Source organism: Nomascus leucogenys, chromosome 19 (assembly GCF_006542625.1).
Source record: "Nomascus leucogenys isolate Asia chromosome 19, Asia_NLE_v1, whole genome shotgun sequence".
In the NCBI taxonomy this organism is placed as follows: Eukaryota; Metazoa; Chordata; class Mammalia; order Primates; family Hylobatidae; genus Nomascus; species Nomascus leucogenys.
In genome coordinates, this window is record NC_044399.1 from 8,523,585 (window position 1) to 8,548,383 (window position 24,799).

The following is a 24,799-nucleotide window of genomic DNA, read 5'->3' on the forward strand; positions in this document are numbered from 1 at the left end:
ACAGGAATGCACCTACCACATCACAGCAGGCTGACAACAGTGGATCTGAGGCAAGCAACTCAACACCACCCAATCAACCCTAAAGACAAATCTCTGTTCCAGCCCTGACCAAATAACCTCTGGCATTTACAACCTCTTTATACCATAGTTTCTTAATATGAAAATAAGAATAATCCCTATCTGCACTTGTAGATTATGAAGTTTATAAAGAAAAAGAAAAACAAGCAAACATGCACTTCTGATCCTTTGAGTGACATGGTCTGCCTACCTGGCCACCTGGACTGAGGTGGAAAAGGTTCAGAACCCACTGGGAGAGGTCCAATACAAGGCAAAAAAACAAATAAACAGGCAACTGTTTAAAAAACAAAACAACCTTTTTATAAAACATTATGCACTATACCACTTCACATCCACCAAGATGCCTACAATCAAAAAGATTGTGTTGACAAGAATGTGGAGAAACTGGAACTCTCACACACTGCTGATGGGAATATAAAATGGTACAGCCACTTTGGAAAACAGTTCCTCAAAATGTGAGACATGGTTATCATATGATCCAGCAATTCCACTCCTAAGTATATACACAAGATAACTGAAAACTTAAATCTACATGAAAACTTCTACAAAAATGTTCACAGCAGCATTATTCACAATAGCCAAAATGTGAAAACACCCTAAATGTCCATCAACAGATGCATAAATAAAATGTGGTATATCCATATAGTGAAATATTAATTGGCAATAAAAAATGCACACTGATATGCAAAGATAGATAAACCTTGAAAACATTATGATAATGAAAGAAGCCAGACACAAAAGACCACATACTGTATGATTCCACTTACACGAAACAGGCATACCTATAGAGACCGAAAGTAGAGGAGTAGTTGCTTAGGGCTGAGGGGTTTGGGGAAATGGGGAGTGACTGCTAATGGTACAAGGTTTCTTTTTGTAATGAAAATATTCCAGGTTAGCCAGCAGTGATAGTTGCATGGCTCTGAGTACATTAAAACCATTGAACTGTACACTTTAAATGGGTGAGTTGTATGGTACATGAATTGTATCTTGATGAAGCTATTAAAATATATTGTGCATTATCTTTACATAATTTAATTATAGCTTTCAGCCATCAAATATGTCTGATCAAGATGAAATACAGATATGCTGTCACCCCCAACGGCCCCATTCCATGTAGTTTCACAAAGTCCTGTCACAGCCACAGGCCCCAGGAACAAGAGTCTTCCCTAGGGCATTTCTGCCAGAGCCTCAGAGAAGACGATGCTCTCCCTTCCCAGGATCACAGGTGGAGCTGGTTTCAAATGAGCTGCTTCTGTGACAGGAGTGAATGGGCCAACACTCAGAGAAAAGCAGGATGAGAGAGGGGGTAGCGCAGTGGGATAAAGAGGGAGGGGGAAACAGGAAGGACAGAAAGGAAGGGAGACAGAGATGAAGAACACAGTGTTTATTGTTGGACTATGTGTATCCAGCCATGTTGGCTAGCTGAAGTGGGTTTCTGTAATTTGCTTTAGGGGTGTCCTAATATGTTATTTCATTACAAACCATTTCCATATTTAACTGATGAACTTTCTAAAGATCTATACCCAAAACTAAATCCCAGGCATTTTTTATTTAATAAAAAGACATATGAAACATTGGAAAGCGCACACAAAACTCAATGGTTAATGAAGACAGACAGACTTAGATCCAAATATGAGTAGTGGGCTTACCTAAGTGACGCTGGGCACACACCACTCAACTTCCCCAAACCTTAGTTACTTCTGTAACATGGGAGTGAGCCCAGGTTTAGTTTCCTCTCAGATAGGCTGCTGTCCAGATTAAGTGAGAAAACCCATGGCAGGGTCTCAATACAGTACCTGGCACATGAAAATGCTAATGTATGACCCACCATTATTAGCAGTCAACTCGTGATTTACCACAGACATATTTACAGCATAGGAAAGTTTTGTTTTAGAGCAAAGATAGTCTGAGTAAGACGAGTAGGTAAGACCTGGAGAAAGCTGTACCACACTTCACAAAAAAATATTATTCATTTGGAAAGCATTATTCTTAAGGTATGTTAGAAACTAAACTTAACAATGGTAAACACAACAGCCAGAACCAAAAATGCTAATTCGTAAAAATCCATTCTAGTTCTTCGCGAACCTTGTCCAATATATACTTTGGTCAGAGTAACTTCTTCTTAGCCTTCCGTCTGTAATCACTTTTGGAAACCACTCCCCACTTGCAAATAGTCAGCTCTAGACCACTGTTTAGATTGCTAAGCTTTCTTTACTTCTATGATGCTGCGTACTGTTGCACCCACCTAGGAGAATTCCCTCCATCCATCTACTTCCAGTGGATATCACCAACTTAGCTCAGATGTAAGATCTCCCCAAAAGTGGCCATGCAGTCAACCCACCTCTGAGTTTATTCATTCATTCAACAAAGATTTAGTGAGAAACCTACTATATGCCAGGTACTGTACCAGGTGCTAGAGATGCAGAGGAGAATAAAACAGGTACCTCTTCTCTGTGTTCTCGTAAGGACCTGTCCCTTCCTCATCAGAACACAAACCACTCTGATTCCCAATTTCCTAATTACTTCTCCATAACCCCTCAGAGACTCTAAGCAACCTGGGGACAGGGACCATAGCGAATCTGATTTTCACTGTATCACACTGTTTTGAATAATAAGTCATGGAAAAAAATTGAAGTAGAATGAGGTGTGTGCACAGAATAGCCACAATACAACTATCCGCAGTCAGAGAGACTCATGCATAGCAAATTCTAAAGTGTGTAAGGCACAGACTTTACAGGTCACTGAGACTCCCATCTGTGCAGAATACAGCCTGCCACTGAGGTCCTGGCTGCATCTAGAGCTTGATCCAAATTATATGATACAGATATGAAATTATATGATACAGATGTAAAATACATATTTTCATAAATACATATTGTATTTTCATTGCAAATATATCTATATAAAGTAAGGAAGAATAAAACTGCACACAGATTAGCTAAAATGGAAATTTCTTAGGTGAAATGCACCAATTCCATACTCGAACTACTATAACTCACCCGATATGAAATAGGTAATTTAAATAGCCCTGTAACTGTTAACGAAACACTTTGGAATTTAAAATCTAGAAAAAAACATTTCTAGGCCCAGATGATTTTACTGGAGAATTCTATCAAATGTTTAAAAAAGAATTAATACCAGTTTTACACAGTCCCTTCCAGAAAACAGAAGAGGAAGGAATATTTCTCAGTTCAATAAAGGGAGTGTTCCAGACTTAAGGAGACTAAAGAGACATGCGAACTAAATGCAACCTATGATTCCAAACTGGACACTGTTGCTAAAAAGGACTTGATGTGATAACTGGTAAAACTTAAAGTCTGAAGATTTGATGATAGAAATTTATTAATTTCCTAATTTTGATGGTCATTTTGAGATTACACAGAAGAATGTCCTTTTTGTAGGAAATATCACAAAAGTATCCAGAAGTGATGGGGCAGCGAGTCAGCAACTTACTCTCAAATGGTTCAGGAAAACATTCTCTAAATTGTACTTGGAACTTTTCTGTGAGTTTAATATTGTTTTAAAATAAAGAAAAATTATTTCTTAAACCGATAATATAGGAAGATATCTTTACGATCTCAGCATACAGAAGACTTTCCTAAACTAGGTACAAAAATATCACAAATCATGAATAAAATGTTATAATTTCAATCACATGGAAATTAAGAACTATGAATAGAATATTATTCAGCTTTTACAAGGAAAGAAATTCTGACTTTTATGAGGTCCCATAACATACCTCATATGTGAAAACATAAATGAACCTTGAAAACATATGCTAAGTGAAATTAAACCAGTCACAAAAAGACAAACACTATAGGTTTCCACTTACACAAAGTATCTAGAACAGTCAACTTCATAGAAACAAAAGGCCAGGGGTTGGGGTGAGGGGAAAATAGGGAGTTGCTTAATGAATATGCAGCTTCAGTTCTGCAAAATGAAAAAGTTCTGGGGATCTACTGCTCAACACTGTGAATATACTGATCACTACTGAGCTGTGCACCTAAAGATGGTTACGATGGCAAATTTCATGTTTATTACCACATACATATATATGTTTGTGGTTAACACTACGAAGAAAGCAAGGAAATGATTAACACAATATTCCAGAAGTCATTCCTCTCTGGGATGGGGTCTAGAAAGGGCATGCAGGGAGCTTAAAAGGGTTTTCCTTAAGTTGGAGCACAAGTGGCTTTCATCATCCTCTAAAAGCATACATTCTCTTGCAAATCTAATTTCTCAAATCAACTCCCCAGAAAAGGGAGGATGTACTAGTACAAAAAGCTCTAAAAATAAATAAAGAACTAGGGGGGAGGGAAGGGAAGAGAAAAAACCATAAATTCTTCCAATATTATTAACTTAAAATTCTCTTTTCTGAATCATAATGAATCAATTTCTACAACAACTTAAAGTCACAAGTGGTATTGGCCAAATTTTATTTAATTTTACGTAACTACCTTTTAAATAGGGAGCCAAATAATATCAATCCTTCAGCCTCCCTATCTTCATTACCAAAACAGGAGGAGTCAGACAGGAAAGCCAGTCGCCCCCACTGGTCTGAACAAGAGGAAGCAGAAAGAGGCGCTGAGGGCCAGTGTTCTCCTGGAGAAAGAGAAAGAAAAGCTGGCAGCTACACAGAATGAAGCTTGTTCAGAGGCCTCCCACTCCTGACTAGTTTCCCTCTAAGAAAAAAATGTAAGGCTCAAAATATAGGCATATAGTTCCTTAAGGGAAAAAAAAAACTAAAATGTCTAGTTCCTTTTCTCAAAGGCTTTAAGACATGCAAATCAAATTCTTCATCTTCCACTGCTCAACTGGCTATATTAGCTGAGACTTAGGTCAGACACAGACAGGTCACACTGATGCTGATTGAAAATCATCTATATTTTACCGTTTTTTCACAATGCTTTCAGGGGAAAAAAAAGTTTGATTTAAATTTTTTTCATCATTCGAATCAAATTACCACAGGTTCTTTATTCTATCAAACTAAATTCTTATTCTGAAAATACATGGAATTCTTTAAAGATAAAATGTGTGACCCCCAAATAGAATACTGAGACCTGATCTATACCTGAACTCCAGACTCACATCTTCAATGGTCTACATGTTTATACCTCAAAGTCTAACAAGCATCTGAAACTTAACACAGCCCAAAGGAAAACCTTTCATATCCACCCTTCCCATGCTCCAAAAGCCACTTCTTTTCCAGTCCTCCCCACCCTGTCCCCTAGCTCCCCATAATTATCTGCCCTAGCTGCTCAGGCCAAAAACTTAGGAAGCGTCATCCTTGAGTCTTCTCTTTTTCTTATAACTACATTCAATCCACCAGTAAGTCATATCAGTTCTACCTTCAAGTATATCCCAAATGAGGCCACTCTGCACCACACCCACCATGACCACCATCACCAAGCCTAGACTACTGTGACCACAAGCCGACTCCCCTCCCTGATTCAACTCTTGCCCTCCACACAGTAATGAGAGCTTCTTCAGAGGTAAACCAGAGTAGCTAATTCCTCTATTCAAAGCATCCACAGCTTACCCCGATGCATAGGCTGCTCAGAATGGCTATGCAATATGGAAAGTGGGAGTAAAAAGAGAAACTTTACAGTGGAGAAATCTGACAGACACTGCCTCAGCCAGGTGATCAAATTAACATCAAGAGTGATCAGTCACACTCAAAGTACATACCTTTGGAATTATGTGATGAAAACAACACTTCGTCTTTGTGGTCTTCCTCTCAAACACCCATAAGCACAGACTCATGAGAAAAACATTCAATAAATCCCACTGGCGAGATTCTACAAAATCCATGACCAGTTATCCTCAAAGCCGACAAGGTCACCAAAAAAAAAAAAAAAAAAGTAAAGTCTGAGAAACTGCCACAGCCTGGAGGAAGCTAAGGAGACACAATGACTAAATGTAATACGGGCCAGGCACGATGGCTCATATCTGTAATCCCAGCACTTTGGGAGGCTGAGGCAGGCTGATCACTTGCGAGACCAGCCTGGGCAACACAGTGAAATCCCCTCTCTCCAAAAAGTACAAAATTAGCCGTGACTGGTGGCACATGCCTGTAGTCCCAGCTACTCAGGAGGCTGACGTGGGAGGATCACTTAAGCCCAAGAGGTCAAGGCTGCAGTGAGCCATGATCACATGACTGCACTCTAGGCTGGGGGCGACAGGGCGAGATTCTGTCTTTAAAAAAAAAAAGGTCATACGGTAGCCTGCATAAGATCCAGGACTCTATAGACTGAATGTCTGTTTCCCCCCAAAATTCATATGTTGAAGCCCTCACCCCCGATGTGATGGCATTTGGAGATGGGGCCTTTGGAAGGTAATCTGGATTAGATGAGGTTGTGAAGGTAGGTAGGGCCCTGGCCTGACTGGATTAGCGCCCTTATAAAAAGAGACAGAGGGCTTGCTCTCTCTTTCACTAAGAACGCATCTAGAAAAGACCACGTGAGCACACCCCCCAGTGGTGGCCGTCTGCAAGGCAGGAAGAGAGCCCTCACCAGAACCCAACCATGCTGGCACCTGGATCTCAGACTTCCAGCCTCTGGATCTGTGAGAAAATAAATTTCTGTTGTATAATCCACACAGTCTATGGTTTTTGTTATGACAGTTAGCTAATACAGACCTTAACCTTAAGTAAAAACTAAGGAAATCTATCAAATAAAGTACAGAGTTTAGTCAATAATAATTATCAATACTGCTTCACCACCTGTGACAAATGACCATACTAATGAAACATGTTAACAAGAGGAAAAACTGGACGTGGGGTATGTGGAAACTCTCTGTACTATCTTCACAACTTTCTGCAAATTTAAAACTATTCTAAAATTAAAAGTCTATTTTCAAAAATCTCATGGCTTCCTATCATATTTATATTATGACCAAAGTCCTCCCAGTCTTTTCTACTCAACATCTAACACTTACACCTTGCTTACTCTGGCCTACCATGTTCACCTTTACAAGGGTTACACAGGATATGAGTTACACAAGTGTACACATTTGTCAAAATTGGTCAAACTGCACAATTAAGATCTATGCATTTCACCATATTTAAGTTACATTCAATTAAAATTTTTTAAAAATATATGATTGCCAAATGAAAACTCTGATGACCTAAAAAGTACCCTTGAATTTGGCGGCTGAAAACAGTCACATTTCTTTTGCTCTGGAATCTGGAATTTGGGCAAGGTTCAGCATGGACACCTCACTGTTTCTCTATTTGGCATCAGAGACTGGAATTATCTAAAGGCTTGCTCACTCACATGTCAGACAGTGGATGCTGGCTGTCATCTGGACTTTAGCTGGGCCTGTAGGTTCAAACACCTACACAAGGCATCTTTATATGCCCTGGGATTCCTCACAACGTGGTAGCTGGGTTACAAAAATTTTATGTTCAGTATGAGCCCAATTTTGTTTCAACATACACACACACTCTAATAAAAATATATTAACAAAAGTTGTCTCTGGACTGAAGGGTAATGGGTGATTTTTAAATTTTCTATTTATACTTTTTTATTTTATAAGTTTCATATGATAAAGATGTATTACTTTCTAAATCAGATGAGAAATATACAAACTAAATTCAGTTCCCTACTAGAGTATGTAACACATTACTGAAAACACAAATGAAATTGGAAATGCAAAAATGTTAAACATATTTGCATGTTATAAAAGAAGAATTAGCTCTCAAACAGCAAAAACATTATGAAGTACCTCATTTCACTTCCCTTTTTAAGGTACAGATGAACTGAACTTTGGCTTTGTCCTTGGTTAAGCCCAAATCCCCGCTATTTTGCTTTGGTTTGGGTCTTGGCCTAATATCTACTTGCTGGTCATTTGCAGCATCCTTAAATTGGTGGAGGTCAGTGACCATCTGATAGCCTAAACCACGATCATTTCTGATAAGCAAAGTAACATCAAAAATACAAACAATGCATGTCATTCATATTTATTGTTACTATATGAACATCAACTTTCAAATATGTATAAACACTCTACAGTTACCTTGGAGTGTAAAGAATAAATGACTTTATATGATTTATATATTACTATTGTATCAGTTTAAATATGTTTTATTACAAAAATACAATACTGTAACTGAGACTAGGGAAACAAATGAGTTAATGTGAGTATTGAGAAAGGGTTCATTATATGACAACTTTTGGAAGAACATTGTATCCTTTGAGCCAAATTTTTTAAGAAGTCTTTAAGAGATTTGATTATTTCATAATATATTATTTGTAAGCTTGTTTAGTATGCCAACATTAAACAAAATAACCCTTAGGAGCTGTATTTGATTTTGAGTTATTTAGTTCCATTCAAAAAATGAAAAACAGCCTTTTTCATGAAAAAGCTCTATTTGTGACTTCTACACATCCTGTGAGAATGAATTAAAAGGAGAACAATTAGCTCTGACATCTCAATATTGCAAGGAGAAAAAAAAATCCTAAACTCATGCATAGTAATATCCATAATGAATCATACACAATGAAATATATAAAGTATATGAAGAAAAAAGGAAAGTGTTAAAGAAAATTGGAGTATCTAAAACATGTATTGTTCTCACTAATCAAACCTGAAATTAAGCCTTAGAATGTTTTAATAAGATAGTTCCTATTGTTTTGAATCTATGGAGGGAAACAAATGTTTGCAGAAATGATTAGATGACACTGTCGATCATTTTCAGGAGTTGAAGACAAAGAAATCTTTGAGATTTGCCTAGGTAACATTCAGCTTTAACTCAATGTTGATTTTAACACTATCATTAGACATTTGACCAAAAATGTGCTTTGATGAGCCCCTATTTCAGGTAATCTTAGGTAACACATTTCCAGCACGCCACCTGCGTCCTTCAGTTACGCTCCTTTCTCACACCTGACACCCATCAGCCCCCTAACGTCAAATGAGTCTACTGCGTCTAAAGAAATGGTATTTTGGGCATGCTTCATGGGTTCTATCATTGGCTCAACAGGATAATTTATGAGAACATGCTTATTACTAAATTAGCCATTTTATTTTCAGTACATTTTAGTAAACAATAGAGGCAAAAAAAATCTTCAAATAAGTACACCAATACTGCAAAACTCTAGAGAGGACAACACTTAGAAAGTGAACTTTCAAGATACGGAGCTGTATCATCCCAGGAGAGCTAGAAATGTTCAATCATGAGCCCACGGATTTCACAGAAGACTGAGGGCTACTGATGCCTAATATACAAATACGCAGGTGTTCATAAGCCAGCCATGTGAAAAAAGAATAGGAAGTGTCCAATTCTCTGAAAGGTAACCACAAAGAAGTGGGCTTATTCAGACCACTTCTGGGTTACTCCAGAAAGTTTGCAAGCATGTAAACGACAAACTCTCTAGCAACTACAACTATCCAGAAATGAAACTGGCTGCCCTAACGAAGGGAGCAAGCGCTGCACCAGCAGAAGTGTTCAAGTACAATCCAGATAACCAACACCTGATAAAACTTTATTTCACACAAGCAGTTTGCACAAAAGGTGCAATGGCAGCCATAGCTACCATTTATAGAGTACTCATTACACACTACACTCTTGTGCACACAGATAAACTCACCCAGTTTGTAACAGATGCTACGTTGCAGAACCACAACTGGAACACAGGTTGACAACTCAATCCACGATCTTAGTCACTATAATCTAAATATATGAAACACGTTTGTTTTTTCATTTGCTGTATCATCAAACCCTGCCAACTCGACCCTCTGCTCTCTGAAATTTGAGGCCTAGGAAAAAGCCTGGCAATCAATAAATACTGAATGAGCTAGGCTGTCCCTTCTTTACACTGCAGTTTCCTTAACTAGAAGTTGCACCTTTGCTCCAGGATTCCGAGAAAATTTATACTTTCTCCTTCATTTCACAAGGGCTAAACTCCAATATCACACATTTATCAAATCTGGAGATAGAGACAAAACAGGGAAAGTAGTTTAATATTTTTATATTATTTTCTAGTGGTTCCTGCTTTCAATAAAATACAAAAAGGAAAGCAATCCAAGTCCAGCCTCTGGCACTATTCCAGTTTTTTCTGTCTTTGCTGACATGGTACCAACATCCTTTTATCTTTAATATACTATTTTACTATTAATTTCTAAGAATTTTTTAATCTACTGAAGCGTTTCCTACCCAATGCAATATTCACTTAAAAATTATTTAATAGATCACTTTATAATCCTATAAAGTAAAACTCTGAGTCCATGCCAAAAATCTTCTTGGAATACTTCTCCATTAATTTATATTTCTTATACCTTAAAAAGAAACTTGAGTCCTTAGAAATGAATTCAATTCATATAAAAATTGCAACAATACTTAGAATTAATTTTGATTAACATATCAGAATTTCCACTCAAGTCTAATAGACAGCTGAGGCTCAATGTTTGATGCCAAGTTTAACAAAATTTTCCTTTACTATGTGGCTTTAAAAGTATTTTCCAAGAACAAAAGGTGAAGACATAACTAGTCTCATCATACAAGAAATATACAAGGGCTATAATTACAGCACCCAACATTATAAGCTTATACTAAGGACCCCTTAGTATAAGATACTAAGTACCAGTTCAACAAACCTCTGCCCTGTCCTCTACCTTCATCTTCCTGGCTCTACTTGCAAACCAAAAATCTCCGTCACTGCTATTCTTGGGATATAGCTAATAAGAACAGCTGTGTCAGTCCTAGTATTAGAAAAGGCCTGCTGACACTCACAGAGAAGCACACTGCAGATTAAACCTAAACTCCAAAGCTGATAACTCCAGAGTTATCACAAAACAAAACATTTTGGCCAAAAATCAATACACATTCTAGAAAAACGAAAAACTGATAGGGACTTATCGAGACCTTTCCAAGTATTACTTTATTCCCCTCCAGCTAGACATTTATTTTAATGTCGCATACCATAAAATGGCCTTGACAATGTAAACCAATTAATAATAGTAATACTGGATCTGCAAAAAGAATAAAATGATAGCAGTGTGAAATTCCAACCTTCCACCGTAATGGGGTATTAACTTTCAAGATTATTTCCAAGATGTGATCTTCTCCAAATGAAAAGAACTAGTTGGATAAAATTTGAAACTCTTTCAGCCAATTTAAGGATGAAATTACTAAACGGTGAAATATAAGAACTGTATCTTCAACTACTGCCTGACATGGTTTCCAGGCATTCTGTAGTCTTCAGTGCCCTGCTCTGGTTATAATCTCATTTGTCAATGTTCCTTTTAAGTCTCAGAACACAAGTGTACTTCAGATTGGACTGAACACCATAAACTTAACAGAAACTGTTACCTAACTCCTGGTGGCCAATAAACTAAATCTAGTCTAGATGTGTTATCAGGGCTCAAAAAGAGAAAACTTAAAATTTTACCTCCAATTTAAAAAATCCTGTTTTCACAAAAATCCAAATTTCCATCTTTCCTTGACAAATCAGCTTTGGCAGCACCAAGCCAACATTCCTTTATGGTCACCAGTAGCAAAAGTGAGTAGGGGCTTTCCCTTTAGCCTGGGCATGGGCTTTCAGACGGTCATGCTGTCCACGCCTCAGAAAACCCATGCATCTGCCTTTCCATTCATGTTCCTTCCCTGGTACCCTCCAGACATCTGAACTTGGAATTTATGTTGGGATTAGCTATTTCACCTAACCTCACAATCTGGTCAGCTAAGCAACACCATACAATAAACACAAACTCCCAGGGCTTGTTGATGAAATGTACTTCCAGTCTCAAGTCATTTTCTGTCTATACAATTAATTTCTAGACCTTTAATTGCAGGTCTTTACATCTATCTTGAAATTTAATATTGTTAAATAGATGCATCCAGTTTTACTTACTATTTATTGAGCACCCAGTAGATAAATGGTTTTGTAACTACTTGTTCTGTAACAGGCAGCGCCTCTCTCCATTCGTTCTTTATGTTTGTTTTAATACAGATTCGAAGGTCTCGCTACCTTGCCTGGGGTGATCTCAAACTCCTGGACTCAAGGGATCCTCCTGCCTTGGCCTCCCAAAGTGCTCGGATTACGGGCATGAGCTACCGTGCCCAGCCTCTCCATTGAGTTTTAACAAGGAAAGTATCACTTAGATGTTTTTCATGTCTATATTGTAGTTTTAGCTATAATCTAGTTTCAAAAAGAAAATTAAAAGAACCAGAATGTTTTGTTTGTATAAGCAGGGAGCTATCTATTTTATTTTAACATATACCATACATGTATTGAACAACTTAAATATATCTAAAATTATATATTATGTATCATTTTCCCTGACCTACCACTAACACCTAAGTCTGGCGCAGAAAATCTCCAAAACCTGAAAAAGTTTCTATGAGATGATGGATTAAAATGGGAAGCTATGTCTTTGTCCAATGCCTAGACAGAAGCAAGGCACGCTGGTCAGAGCTTGGGACTTCCCAGAAGAATGTGGTCCACGGGGTTGGCAGCTGGCTGGTCGCCTGGCTCAGCAGAGCTTTCCCCACTCCACAGGGACACGAGTTTACCTGTTCCTTTGAGCTGCTCTGGGAGAATCTGTCCATGACTCATCTGCTGCTGCCCAAAAGCCAGGCTTCCCTGGACTGGATGGATGGCTGGAGGACATGGAGGGTGGCTGAGATACCCCAAAGGAGTCTTTCTGGAGGGCCCTACTAAAGGGACACTAAAGTGGCAGTCCTCTGTTCTCCATCGATAAAGACAATTGTCAAACTGCAGGCTTCTTTTATCTGAATCTCTTGATTAAAATGCTCATAAAGCTTCTTTTTCCAACCACACCTGACACTGTAATCATCCAGCTGAAAATACTGGTACCTCTCAGAATTATCTTCAATTCTTTTTGAATAATCCAGCCAAAATCCCCCAAAATTCTTCAATGCTTTGCATGTCCTCAGCCTCCTTTTAAGTAACCTATTTGAAAAAGGTTTCTATCACTCACTTCTTACCTAAGAGAGACCTGCTGCGCGGTCCTTCAGTGAGCCTAACCACTAAAGGCATCGGAATGCTCAAGACTCCACAGCGGTAAGAGGCACAGACCAGCTGCAAGAGAAAGCAGCTGCAGAGTGACCAGAAGCCGATTAGGGGAGCTCAGTCTGTGGAGAAGCTTGTCGGCTACTGAAGTGAGTGTCCACAGATTCCCTAGCCCCTAACCTGCTTTCTACCTAGCCCAGGAGGCGTGAGTGCCAATGAAAGACAGGAAAAGTGCACGGTTCCCAGGAAAAGTCCCCTGGGAACACCCAGCATGACCCCACTAGACCCACTAGACCGCATCCCTCAGAACCTGGCCTTCCTAACTTCCTCGGCAGGACCTGGCCCTCTCTACCAGGCTAAGTGCTCCAAGGAGCTGCGGTGTTTTACGTCTGAAAATCACTGCATTCAACTGCAGTACCTCTGCTGTACTCTGTGTCTTGTTCACCACCTGACATACATGAGACACTCCACTCCTTGTAAAATGGATGACAGAGAACACTCTCCTAGGCTCTGAAGAATGTAAAGCCTTAAACAGCATGGTGCCCTCTCCAGCCCCTGGGAAAGCACTTAAAGTCAGTAACACCCAAAATGCCAGGTTCTGACTCTGTGTGCATCGTCTCCTCAGTGCTAACCACAACTCCATGGGGAGAGACCCACTATGTGCCCTACTTTATAGATGAGGAAACTGAAGCAAATAAAAGATCAGCACCTTGCCAAGAGCACACAGCTAACAAGCAACACTCAGAAGCTGAGCCAATCTATGCTTTCTTCACACCAGCCCTGCGGACTCTAAACATGCTCCATGCCAAGAATGGTCCTAGGCAGACGGGACACAAAGATGAGTAAGTGGAGGTCCTTATTCTTAAGGAATTTAGTTTGGGAGGAGACTTGTAAAGCAAACAAACAAACAAAAAATCAATGCTCCAGGTGTTATCAGAGTAGAATACAATGAAAGCAGGGCATGAGGGGACTGTTCGGAGGGCCCTAACCAACAGGGCGGCCCAGTCACCTGGAAACACCAGGCACTCTCTCACAGCACTGCTTCCTGGAGTTGGAGGAGTACTCACATATGACAAGAAGGCAGTGGAGAGGGGCGAGGACCCCGCATGGGATCTTGCCATTAACTCCTTCCTAAGAAAGACAGAACTGGATGACACTGGGCTTCTGCTGTACAGAAACGGGACAGGCTGGTTAGTCCAGAGCAAAGGAGAGAGGTAGATCAGGAATACCAGGGGCCTCTCTTCTCTCAGTCCTTCTCCAGAACACTAGCCTCATGACATAAACGCTGCATGGGATGCGAGACAGCTGTGTGAAGGGGTCCCAAGTCATGGGTCCACCTGGAATGCCTGCAGCCTGAGACAGAAGAATTACAAATACTTAGGGCATGTAGGTGTAGCATGCCTGAACATATCATGCACGCAAGATACCCAAAAAGGGAGGAAAGGATGGGGCAAATCTTAAAATGCTTCATCAAGGAGGCATAGGCTTTAGCTGACTATTGAAAAATACGGATCTGCCAAGCCAAAAAGTGTAGCAGGGATTTCAAGAGGAAACAGATTAATCAAAGTCAAGGAGTTAAAAGACAGAAAATGTATCGAGGAGTGTTTTAAGTAATTGAATATGCAAGTACTTTAAGCAGCAGAAAGCCAGGATTTAAATTCCAGCTCGCCACTTCTGCATACGTTGCTCTAAGCAATTTACTTGGCATGTGTGGAAAGAGTGTGAGAGTTTGTCAGGGGTCGGGGTTGAATAAGCCATCCTTCTGAGGGTCCAAGCCTACCCCATCAGACAGAGACTTTCAAAGGTAAGCTCACAGTAAGAACAGAACTGCCACATAATCCGGCAATCTCACTACTGGTTGCAGTGAGCCGAGACTGAGCCACTGCACTCCAGCCTATCCCAATCAATCAATCAATACAATTTGTAAAGGAGGGAACAAAGAATCACACAGAGCAGGCTCTCTCACAGAGTAAGCCAAAAGGGACACTTGGCCCAGGCCTCCCGTTCCAGAAGGACCCCAAATGTAGACTTTCAACATTTTCTACACAAGAGATTATACATACAGTCACCAGAGATGCAGTGACAGGACTGAAGGGAGATGTGTACACCATCCAACTTTAATCTTGTCTTGTTTCAGGGCCAGATTGCCTAGAGTAGAGTGCACAATGAATTTTATTTTTCCCTTGTGACTATACTGTCAATAGCACAATTACACTGCCTTATGTTTTGGCGAGTACATGTTAATGTGTTAAATATAAACATTTTTTAAAAATACATTCCATTTTAATAAACTTTTAATAATATGAACAGCCTAAAAACTTTGCCCCAAGTCTATTACCTGTGATGGTGGCGGGAGGTGGGGGGAAGCAGGAGCCCTGTCAAAAATGCAGACTCCCTGGCCCTCACTGGGTATAGCCTGAGTAGAGCCGGGAATGTACACTTTTAATAACAATCCAAAGTGATTTTTGACACAAGTGGTCTCAGAGCCACACTTCAAAAATGCACCGCAATGGCTCGGCAACATGGAAGCTGTGAAGAGTTTTAAGCAAGGAAGTAACTGGTGAGTGCTGCATGTCTCAACATTTGCCACTGGATTTGGTTCTGAGTATCAGAGACAGAAGCCTGATTATAATGGTTTTAAAAGTGAACTGGAATTAGGAAATCAACTATTCTTTCAAAATGTACGACTGAGAAAAAAGAGACAAAATAAGAATGTGCATAAAGCAGTCTGACAACAGGTTTTTTATTTGTACTCATCGGGTATAGAAATAAGTAATACTGAAGCAACCCTAACATTCTGGATTGTATTTAAATACCCCTCCAGATCCACTCTCCTCTCTATTCTGTGCCCCCAAAGCACCAACTTGTCCTCTGAAGTAGACCCCAGCAGGAGATGAGAGGATGGGAGAAGCGAGAGGCAGGGGCATGCCCTCCCGGCCGCAGCCCTCACTCAGGTTCGCTGTAGGCTGGCTGAGTCCTTAACTGGAGGCCATAGCTCTTCCTCCCCTGCTGTGAAGCAGCCCCTACTCCACAGCCACAATCTTGGGGTTCTGCTCCTTCCTTCCCCCTTGACCCTCCACATCTAGTGCAGCTGGCTCGGGACCTTCGCTATTCTTTGCTGATTTCCCAAGACCTGCCCACATCTTTGTAAATAGCTCTTTAAGTTACCTGGTTGCCTTAGTTACCTACTTCAATCTGTATCTCTTACCAGAACCCTGAATGATACGTATAACATTAAGCAGAATGTAAATGCCAGAACAATGTCAAATCCAAAATGCTCTCCTGGCTCAAATAAGGAAGCAGTCACATCAGATGGGATTCAGAAAAAGATTCGTATGCAAGGTGCAGTGGATATAGGAAGGACGGTTAGGATTGGGAAGCCATGGTAGAAGGGGCATGTCACCAGTGCCTGTTCCGATCTCCTGAATCCTGAGCCTACCTTTCCACCCATCAGCTGCCCCAGTTGCCACACACTACATACTGAGAAAAGCCTGCTTCAATCACCCATAGCACGCATAAAAATCATTAAAAGACCACTCTACTGAGGGTCATATTTATGGCTGCTTTTATTTTAAAGGAATCTTACCAACTGCTATCATTGTAGAGTCCCACCTGTTAAACCAACTGGAGCCAAAAGCTGAGTGTGAGTTGTTTTTATTTCCCTGGAAAGTTGGCCCTGATGGACCCAATAAACAGAGTTGAAGGAGATGAAGGCTGTTTGTACCTACAGAGGCAGTAACAACATAGGAAGCATTTTTAAAGCAGGGAGACAAAGAGCTCTTGAAGCAGTGAGGAAGCAGAAAAAACACTTTTGACTCCAAATTCAAAACTAGATTTTAATCCTAGTTTAATCACTGTGTGGGCATACGACCGAACCCAAGCCTTATATTTCCCTTCCTAAAAAGCAAGTCCTAAAGATTAAAAATGAAATACATATGAACAGATGTTAACATCTCAAAATAAAAACATAAATAAATTCCAGAAATTTGATAATTTGTAAAGAGGAAGGAACTGTGCATCAAACATCTACTAGAGGCCTGGCATTTTACAAAGATTATGGTTTCAATCTTCACGATAACCTACAAATAGGTACTTATTTGTACCTACAAATAGGTACAAATAGGTATCCTTATTTTACAGATAAAGAAACCACAGTTTAATGAAAAATTTAGTGTTTTGCCAAAGAGCATAAGGCTGGCAGAGTCTGGCTGCCAACCTAATCATGCCATTTCCACTACACCACTGCCCTACTACTTCCTCTTAATGAAGGACATGGAATACAGGGAAACCTACATTAGCTGCAATTGTCAGGGCTTGTGGTATTTTGCTTAGCTGCTCTGAATTAGAGAGGCAGTTTCAACTCTCTTTACTATTGAAAACATCTTCAAAATTTAGTAGTTCACTTTCCTCCTCTCCAACTTGGTCCAAAAAGAATTTGGACCAAAATATTTATTTTCTCTCCAACTTGGTCCAAAAAGAATTTGGGCGGCTTCATCAGTTAATAAGACAGAGAATCATGGAATTTTAAAACTAAGCCCAACACACATAGAGGAGGAAACTCATTCATGTATAGTAACATATCTAAAACTGTTAACTGACAGGAGCGAAAACACAGATTCAAGATTCTCAGTCCCATATGCCTTCTTGATGAAAAGGAATCGTTCACAGCAGACTCTCTGGGTTTTCAGTGTTCTCATGATGACGACTAATGCTCATTATGAGTGTAAAAGTAGACAGGAGAGAGAAATGAGTTAAATATTTATGTTCTAAACCTAGAGCATTCAAATGGCAAATTGAAAATAAATCTTTGATCTGCTTGCTTTGTTGCCATTTACCTTCTCTTCCTAAAAGTCATACTCTTAAGAAGGCTCAGGCCGGGCGCGGTGGCTCACGCTTGTAAGTCCAGCACTTTGGGAGGCCGAGGCGGGCGGATCACGAGGTCAGGTGATCAAGACCATGGTGAAACCCCGTCTCTACTAAAAATACAAAAAATTAGCCAGGCGTGGTGGTGGGCACCTGTAGCCCCAGCTACTCAGAGAGGTTGAGGCAGGAGAATGGCATGAACCCGGGAGGCGGAGCTTGCAGTGAGCCGAGATTGCGCCACTGCACTCCAGCCTGGGCGACAGAGCAAGACTCCGTCTCAAAAAAAAAAAAAAAAAAAAAAAGAAGGCTCAATACTGAGAACTTCACCTGTTTCTTCACCTATAAAATGGAATTCATCACAGTACAGACCTGCAGGAAGAGTAAAGAAGTGAATGTTTTAAACTACTCTTTTCCCTAACATCAACTTCACTTCATTGGTTATCTGCACGGTGCAGGGGAGGAGCGGGGAGTGGGGAATATACAGAAAAGATCAGTCAACGAACTGTCCAAAAAGGAAACAAAGATCTCGTAAGCCCACAATGCTTTCTCTCCCTTACACATCATCATTTTCTCTGTGTCATCCACAACCCGTAGCCCTTCAGTGTTGACTTCAGGGACCTTCAGTTGCTCTCCTCCTTTCCCTCCAAAAATACGATCTAAAACAATGATCTACCAAAAATATTTGCCACATATTATTAAGACCATAAACTAAAACTGACCTTTTTTATTCAAATGGTAAACACCATACGTGCACGCACACACACACCCGTGAAGCTAAATACTTCAGGTCTTGAACTTTATCTGACTTCACCAGGTGTTGTGAGGATTTGATTAAATAATATAATCTGTGTGAAACAGCTTTGAAAACTGTAATAAGTGTTAAACATTATAATTATTATCTGACTTTGCAGGATTAGTAACATATAACCGTTCCTCCTTCCCCTTCCCCGTCCAAACCTTTAGAAAGATCCTGAGTCTCCATCTTGCCCCTCTCCCTGCCCAGAATTCAGCATATTATCTCTAAAACAATGACCTCTGTCCCTAAACATGGCTGTTCAATGACTTTATACAGGCCAGCTTCATCCCTAACTGGCCTTCTGCCAAGTATGCCATCCTGGATATCACATCACTAGGGAAATTTACTCTAGTTTCATAGCAGTAATCACAGCATCATGAGAAATAAGGACAGAAAATGGTTAAAAAGGCAAGAAAGAGGTGGGAGGGAGGGAGGAAGAGGGAAAAGGCTGGATAGCAACCTCAGTTTGCTAACTGGGAGTTAGGCAAATCGAAATGTAATAGAGTACAGGATACGTTAAGATTGAAAAATAAAAACACTCTAAAAAGTAGGTTGATCTGGGACATTTAATTATTTTGTTTCATTTTGGTGCTCGCTTTCGAGTCTTAAAAATCCAGCACATCAGCAACTATTAATAATAAAGAACACAGATACCTTCAGTGATTCCTGATGTCGTCTAAACAGCACATTTGGGCCTTTTCTTGGCACAGCTCTTTCTCAGTCCATTTCCCTTCTCAAAACCTACTCTCCATACATTCCTTTAATCATCACCACCTACCAAACACTACCCTAGAAATAAAGTCATCTGGAAAACAAGGCCTAGAAAGGCAAACATCAGATGCCGATACTTCCTATCTTAAAGCATCATGTAACTTCACTTGATAATAGATTCTATATTTTTATTAAAATTTAAGGCCTACTGAACAAATACTATGGCTACCTAAATTCCAATACCTCTGGAATTCTCAGTAAAGATTAAACAACCCAGGAGTCTAAGGCAAAGTATTTTGCTTCTTTTCCTTCCCTGGCCTCAGCCTAACCACAAAACACTTCCTCCTTTCTGCTACCTTGCCCTGCAAGGTGCATTCTTACATTCCATGCAGACCCATAATTTCCATCATCTCATAAATTCCACACTTACCTAGTAAAAAGTTAATTGTTTTTCTTACACTAAAGTCCTTTTCTTCCTCAGACATCAAACAACTGCTTTTATAATTTCCCAACTTTTCAAAACATTGTTAATTAGCACATACCAAATTAACATACTAACAAGTTATATTTTTACACTTTTCATTTCCTGATCTGTCTTTTTCCTGTTGAATCACACTATGTGATTATAACAAATTCATAAGATTTCTCTCAACTTGGAATAAATGATTTACATTATAAAAATTTTTATTTTGCTCAATTTTAAAATAATGGATAAATGACTTTAGTCATCCAATTTTACAAAATTGAGTTTTTAGTTATTCCAACAGCTTCAACAAGAAAGTCAACTCTTAGGTGCTTCAAACAACAATTTATTATCACTATGAAAAGTTAAGGCTTGTGTGGTATTAATCCAATATTTTAAAGCCTTGCTCAAAGAGGAAGCAACTCAAACTACAGTCATGTGTCACTTAATGATGGGGCTATGTTCTGAAAAATGCATCATTAGGCAATTTTGTTGCTGTGTGGACAACATAGTGTACTGACACAAACCTAGATGGCATCGTCTGCTACACACCTAGACCAGATGGTACAGCCTATTGCTCCTCGGCTACAACCTATACAGCAGCATACGGTACTGAATGCTGCAGTAAGTAAAACAATAGTAAGTGTGTATGTATCTAAACATAAAAAAGGTACAGTAAAAATACAGCATAAAAGATTTAAAATGGTACATCTGTATGGGGCACTCACTATGAAGGGAGCCTACGGGATTAGAAGTCGCTCTGGGTGAGTGAGTAGTGTGTGAATGCAGAGGTCCAGGACTTTACCGTACACCACTGTAGACTTCATAAATACTCTACATTTAGGCTACACTGAATTTATAAAATATATTTTCCTTCCTTCAATAATAAATTAACCTTGGCTCACTGTAACTTTTTACTTTATTAAGTTTTTAATTCTTTTATAGTAACAGTGTAAAACACACACTGTACAGTTGTATAAAAATATTCTTCCTTTATATCCTTATTCTATCAGCTTTATTCTATTAAAATTTTTTAAATTTAAAAAACGATTAAAAACCAAGACACACACACTAGCCTAGGCCCACACAGGGTCAGGGTCATTAACATCACTGTCTTCCACCTCCACAGCCTGTCCCCCTGAAAGGTCTTCAGGGGCAACAACACGCATGGAGCTGTCATGTCCTATAATAACAATGCCTTCTGGAATATTTCCTGAAGGCCCTGCCTCAGGCTGTTCCACAGTTAATTTTTTTTTTAATAAACAGGAGTATACTCTAAAACAACAATAAAAAGTATAGTAAATACATAAACCAGTGATGCACTTAGGATTATCAAATATTATGTACTGTACCTAATTGTGTAGTTTTATACAGAACGTGCTAGACTTTTATAGGACTGGCAGCACAGTAGGTTTGTTTACACTGGCATCACCACAAACACATGAGTAATGCGTGGTGCTACGACATGACAATGACTACAGCTTTACTAGGCAATGGGAATTGTTCAGCTCCATCATAATCTTACTAGACCACCATCAGACGTGGTCTGATGACCAAAATGTCACTATGCAGTGCACGACTGTGCTATACAAAGTCAGGGCTACACATGGCTGCACAAATTTAGAGTAGTCCCAAGGTACCAACTTAAGACCTTTAGCTAATAAAGAAGGATGTCAAAAATTTTAAGTCCTGTCACTTTCCCTTGATTCTCCTGCTTATTTCAGTACTGAAAAGAACTTTCTCTGGATGCTTAAATGCGTTCATTAATAGCAAATCACTTTAAAAAGTTATAAGCATTACATAAATGAATAGGTATTATTAGCATAGTCAAGAAAATATTTCAGCATAGCAGGGACGGGTAGGGTTATGGCAGACATGCAGCGGGAGGGAAAGAAAGATGCGGGAGAGAAAAAGAGAACGTGAACATGTGCCCATCTCTCTGAAAGAAATGTAAATATATAAACCTATCTCCCTTGCTCCTCATCAGCAAAGAACTTTTCAACAGACACCCACCCTGCATTTGCTGATACACTGGAAGCAGCCTATTTAAGGCAGGAGTGTGATATGCTAAAAGGTCATACACTGCACACCAGTGTGGAAACGTCAGCAAGAATCGTCAGCGGGGCCGGGAGGATGAAAAACCCTAAATTCTGGCCAATTTATTAATAAAGAGAGAAGAATATTTTCTTCAAATACACGATTAATTTCACTACCATACTTTATTAGCAAGACACACATTAGAACTCTTGTTCAAGATAGGTGGGGGATAGGTACCTTACTATTAACCAGAAATTATGACTGCGATGTGGAATTTCAACAGAAGCCACAATTGTTTAACACTCCTTCGACATACTTAAGGCGATTTTATTTAAAACAGTAAAGCACAAAGCAGCTAGTATCCTAATGTCAGGTTTCCAGCTTGCTGCTATGGAAAGCCGTCTGGACAAGAAGGAATCCCGTATTGAAAAGAAATCCCTGAAGACTAAATGACAGCAGCACCTTCAAGTTCAAGACAGTGAACCAGTATCCCGTGTGAAGTCCAAACACTTCCAGGTTAAGTACACTTGAAATAATTGTAAGCAAAATTTCCAAAGTTAACTGCCTTTAGCCTGGGGCTAGAGCAATCACCTAAATATACACCCCCGCCCCCCCACCCCCCACCCCCGCCTCATTAACAACTTCCCTAAATCTCACTCTCACAACAAAATACTTCCAAACTTTCTTTTCCCAGTAAAAATGGCGCTGCTTTTCCCATCACAATGCTGTTTATTTCTCAGTAATCCTTAGGCCCTTTAAACCATCAAACTCGATTGGCCTCATTTAAATACCACTCTTCCCTAGACACTGTCAAGAGCTTTTTTGAGGGCTGGGCAAGGAAGTAAGGTGGCTGCATCAATCTACAAGGTTGCCACTTTCTCAGCTAGAATCCTGGGATTAACTCCCTCTGACTTTTCTTCATAACCTGTCTGCCTTCCCCCAAACTGTTGCCTCTGTCTCTCTTAAGCCACAATCCAACGCAAACTGTCCCCAAAGTGCAGTAGCGCTTAAGCCTCTTCGGGCCCCTAGCACCCATCGACGCCGTCTCTAAGGCACCCAGCACACCCAGACCCATGCATCAGCCTCTCCGGGGGTCGCTCAGAGGCGCGCGCGGGGCAGGCAGCACCACGCCAGGCTCCCCAAAGCGCAGCCTTCCGCACCCTTTCTACACCTCGGTCCATGCGCACCGGGGGCTGCTCCGGGACCCGACCACCGGATCCGAGCGCCGCTGCCGCGGAGTGCAGGGACCGCATGCACACCCGCACGCCCATACGACCACCCTCCCCGGGGACTGTCGCCGGCAACAGCGCCCGGCCCACCCTCGCCCGGCCCGGGGATGGGGGGCTGGGGGCGCACCCAGGAGGGAGGGGGCTCTGGGACAATAACCGGCTTCTTGCCCCCTCCCTTCCAGGGAGCGGCGGGTAGGGGGGCACAGGGCGCCCGGCCCCAGCCCCCCCACCCTCCTCCCGGGCCCCCGGTCGGGTGGCACCGCGGCGGGGAGGGGCGGCGAGGGCGCGACGCCCGGCGCCAGGGCGCCTCGGGGTACCTGGTCGATGGGCAGCTGCACGGCGTTGCTGAGGGGCTGCAGCAGGGTGGAGCCCGTGGTGCTGGTGGTGGCCATGGCCGGGCCTCGGCGCTCCGGCCGCCCGCGCCGCTCGCCCGCTCGCGCTGTGCCGGGCGACGACGAGGATGGGGATGCAGCGGCGCGCCCGCCCCTGGGCCGCCCGCGGTCTGAGCGCTGCGCGGGGAGGGCCGGGGAGGGGCCGGGGGCGGTGCCCGGCTCGCACCTCCCCCTCCGCCGCCACCGCCTCCCGCGCCCGCCGCCCCCGACCGCCCTGCACAGGCGCGGCCCCTCCTGCCGTCGCCCCAGCCGTCGCCCCTGTCGTCCCCGCCCCGGCGCCCCAGCCGCATCCCCCGCCCCCGACTTCCAGCAGCTTCCAGCGGCCCCCTCCCCACCTCGCGCGCTCTCGCTCCAGACAGCTGCGCGACCCAATCGCGGCACGACGCCCTGACGCCCGCAGCCAATCAGAGAGCGCCGGCTGCGCCACGCCCCTCCTCCGTGCAGAGGACCCGGGCGAGGGCGCCGAGGCGCGGCCGGGGCCGTCGCCGGAGAGCCGCTGGCGAGCGTCGTGGGGCGCGCTCCTCGGGTGGGAGCATGGAAGAGCGTCTTTGCCCCTCACTCCTCGGTTTCTCCTCCCTGGAATGTCGCGGCCCCCCACCCCTCTCTAGGAGAGACGGCAGACAACAAAGGGGCCCAGGGTGGCGGCCAAAGGGATGATGTGAGGGACGCCGCCAAGCCAGCGCCAGGGGAAGTTGGGGACGAAGGTGGGGGCTGGGAGGACGACAAACCAAAACAGCGACCTGGCTGAGAAGCCCCTTTGTCTGGGAGACTGCCGGGTGAAAGCCCAAAGCTGAGAGCAGCCCCGGGGTCTGACGCCTTCGTCACCCTCCAGCCGCACCCGGGCCTTCGGGTGGTGAGAGCCGGGGCTGGGTTCGACGCCCGCGGGCGCAGGGAGACCGGCTCCCCTTTGCAGTGTGAAAGTTTAGTTCTTTGTAGCCAGCCGCCCTCGTTGAAGGCCCCACCTTCTTCCTGAGAAAGTTTCTAAGCATCCCTTCACCCCTTGAGCGCAGTCACCCCCAGACTGTTGAAGTCCACCAGGTTTACATACCCTGGCGGGTCACGTGTATATATAATCCCCCCAACTTCGTAAAAGTAAGCCATTTGAGTTCCTTTAAAATGCAAACGTCAACTTCTGTTCAGAAGACTTTAAAAGAGGAGAAATGCCACAGCAGTTATGAGGACAAATCAAGACTCAAGGATTTGGCAGTTTAACTTTGGTAGAAATAACTAATGTTTACTGAGAGTTTAACCACAGC

General features: G+C 41.9%; 1 protein-coding gene across 2 annotated transcripts in view; it reads right to left on the reverse strand.

Annotated features, from left to right (window-relative positions):
• The window catches only part of MBOAT2 (membrane bound O-acyltransferase domain containing 2), a 148,579-nt gene extending 124,843 nt beyond the window's left edge, over positions 1–23,736 (reverse strand). Inside the window, exon 1 of one of the 2 annotated variants that reach the window (XM_030799848.1) lies at positions 23,469–23,736. In XM_030799848.1, the coding sequence (XP_030655708.1) occupies positions 23,469–23,543 (75 nt within the window). In that variant the 5' untranslated portion in view covers positions 23,544–23,736. The remainder of the gene's footprint in view (positions 1–23,468) is intronic. The other variant, XM_030799850.1, reaches the window with a different exon arrangement.
• Between the last annotated feature and the right edge of the window lie 1,063 nt (positions 23,737–24,799).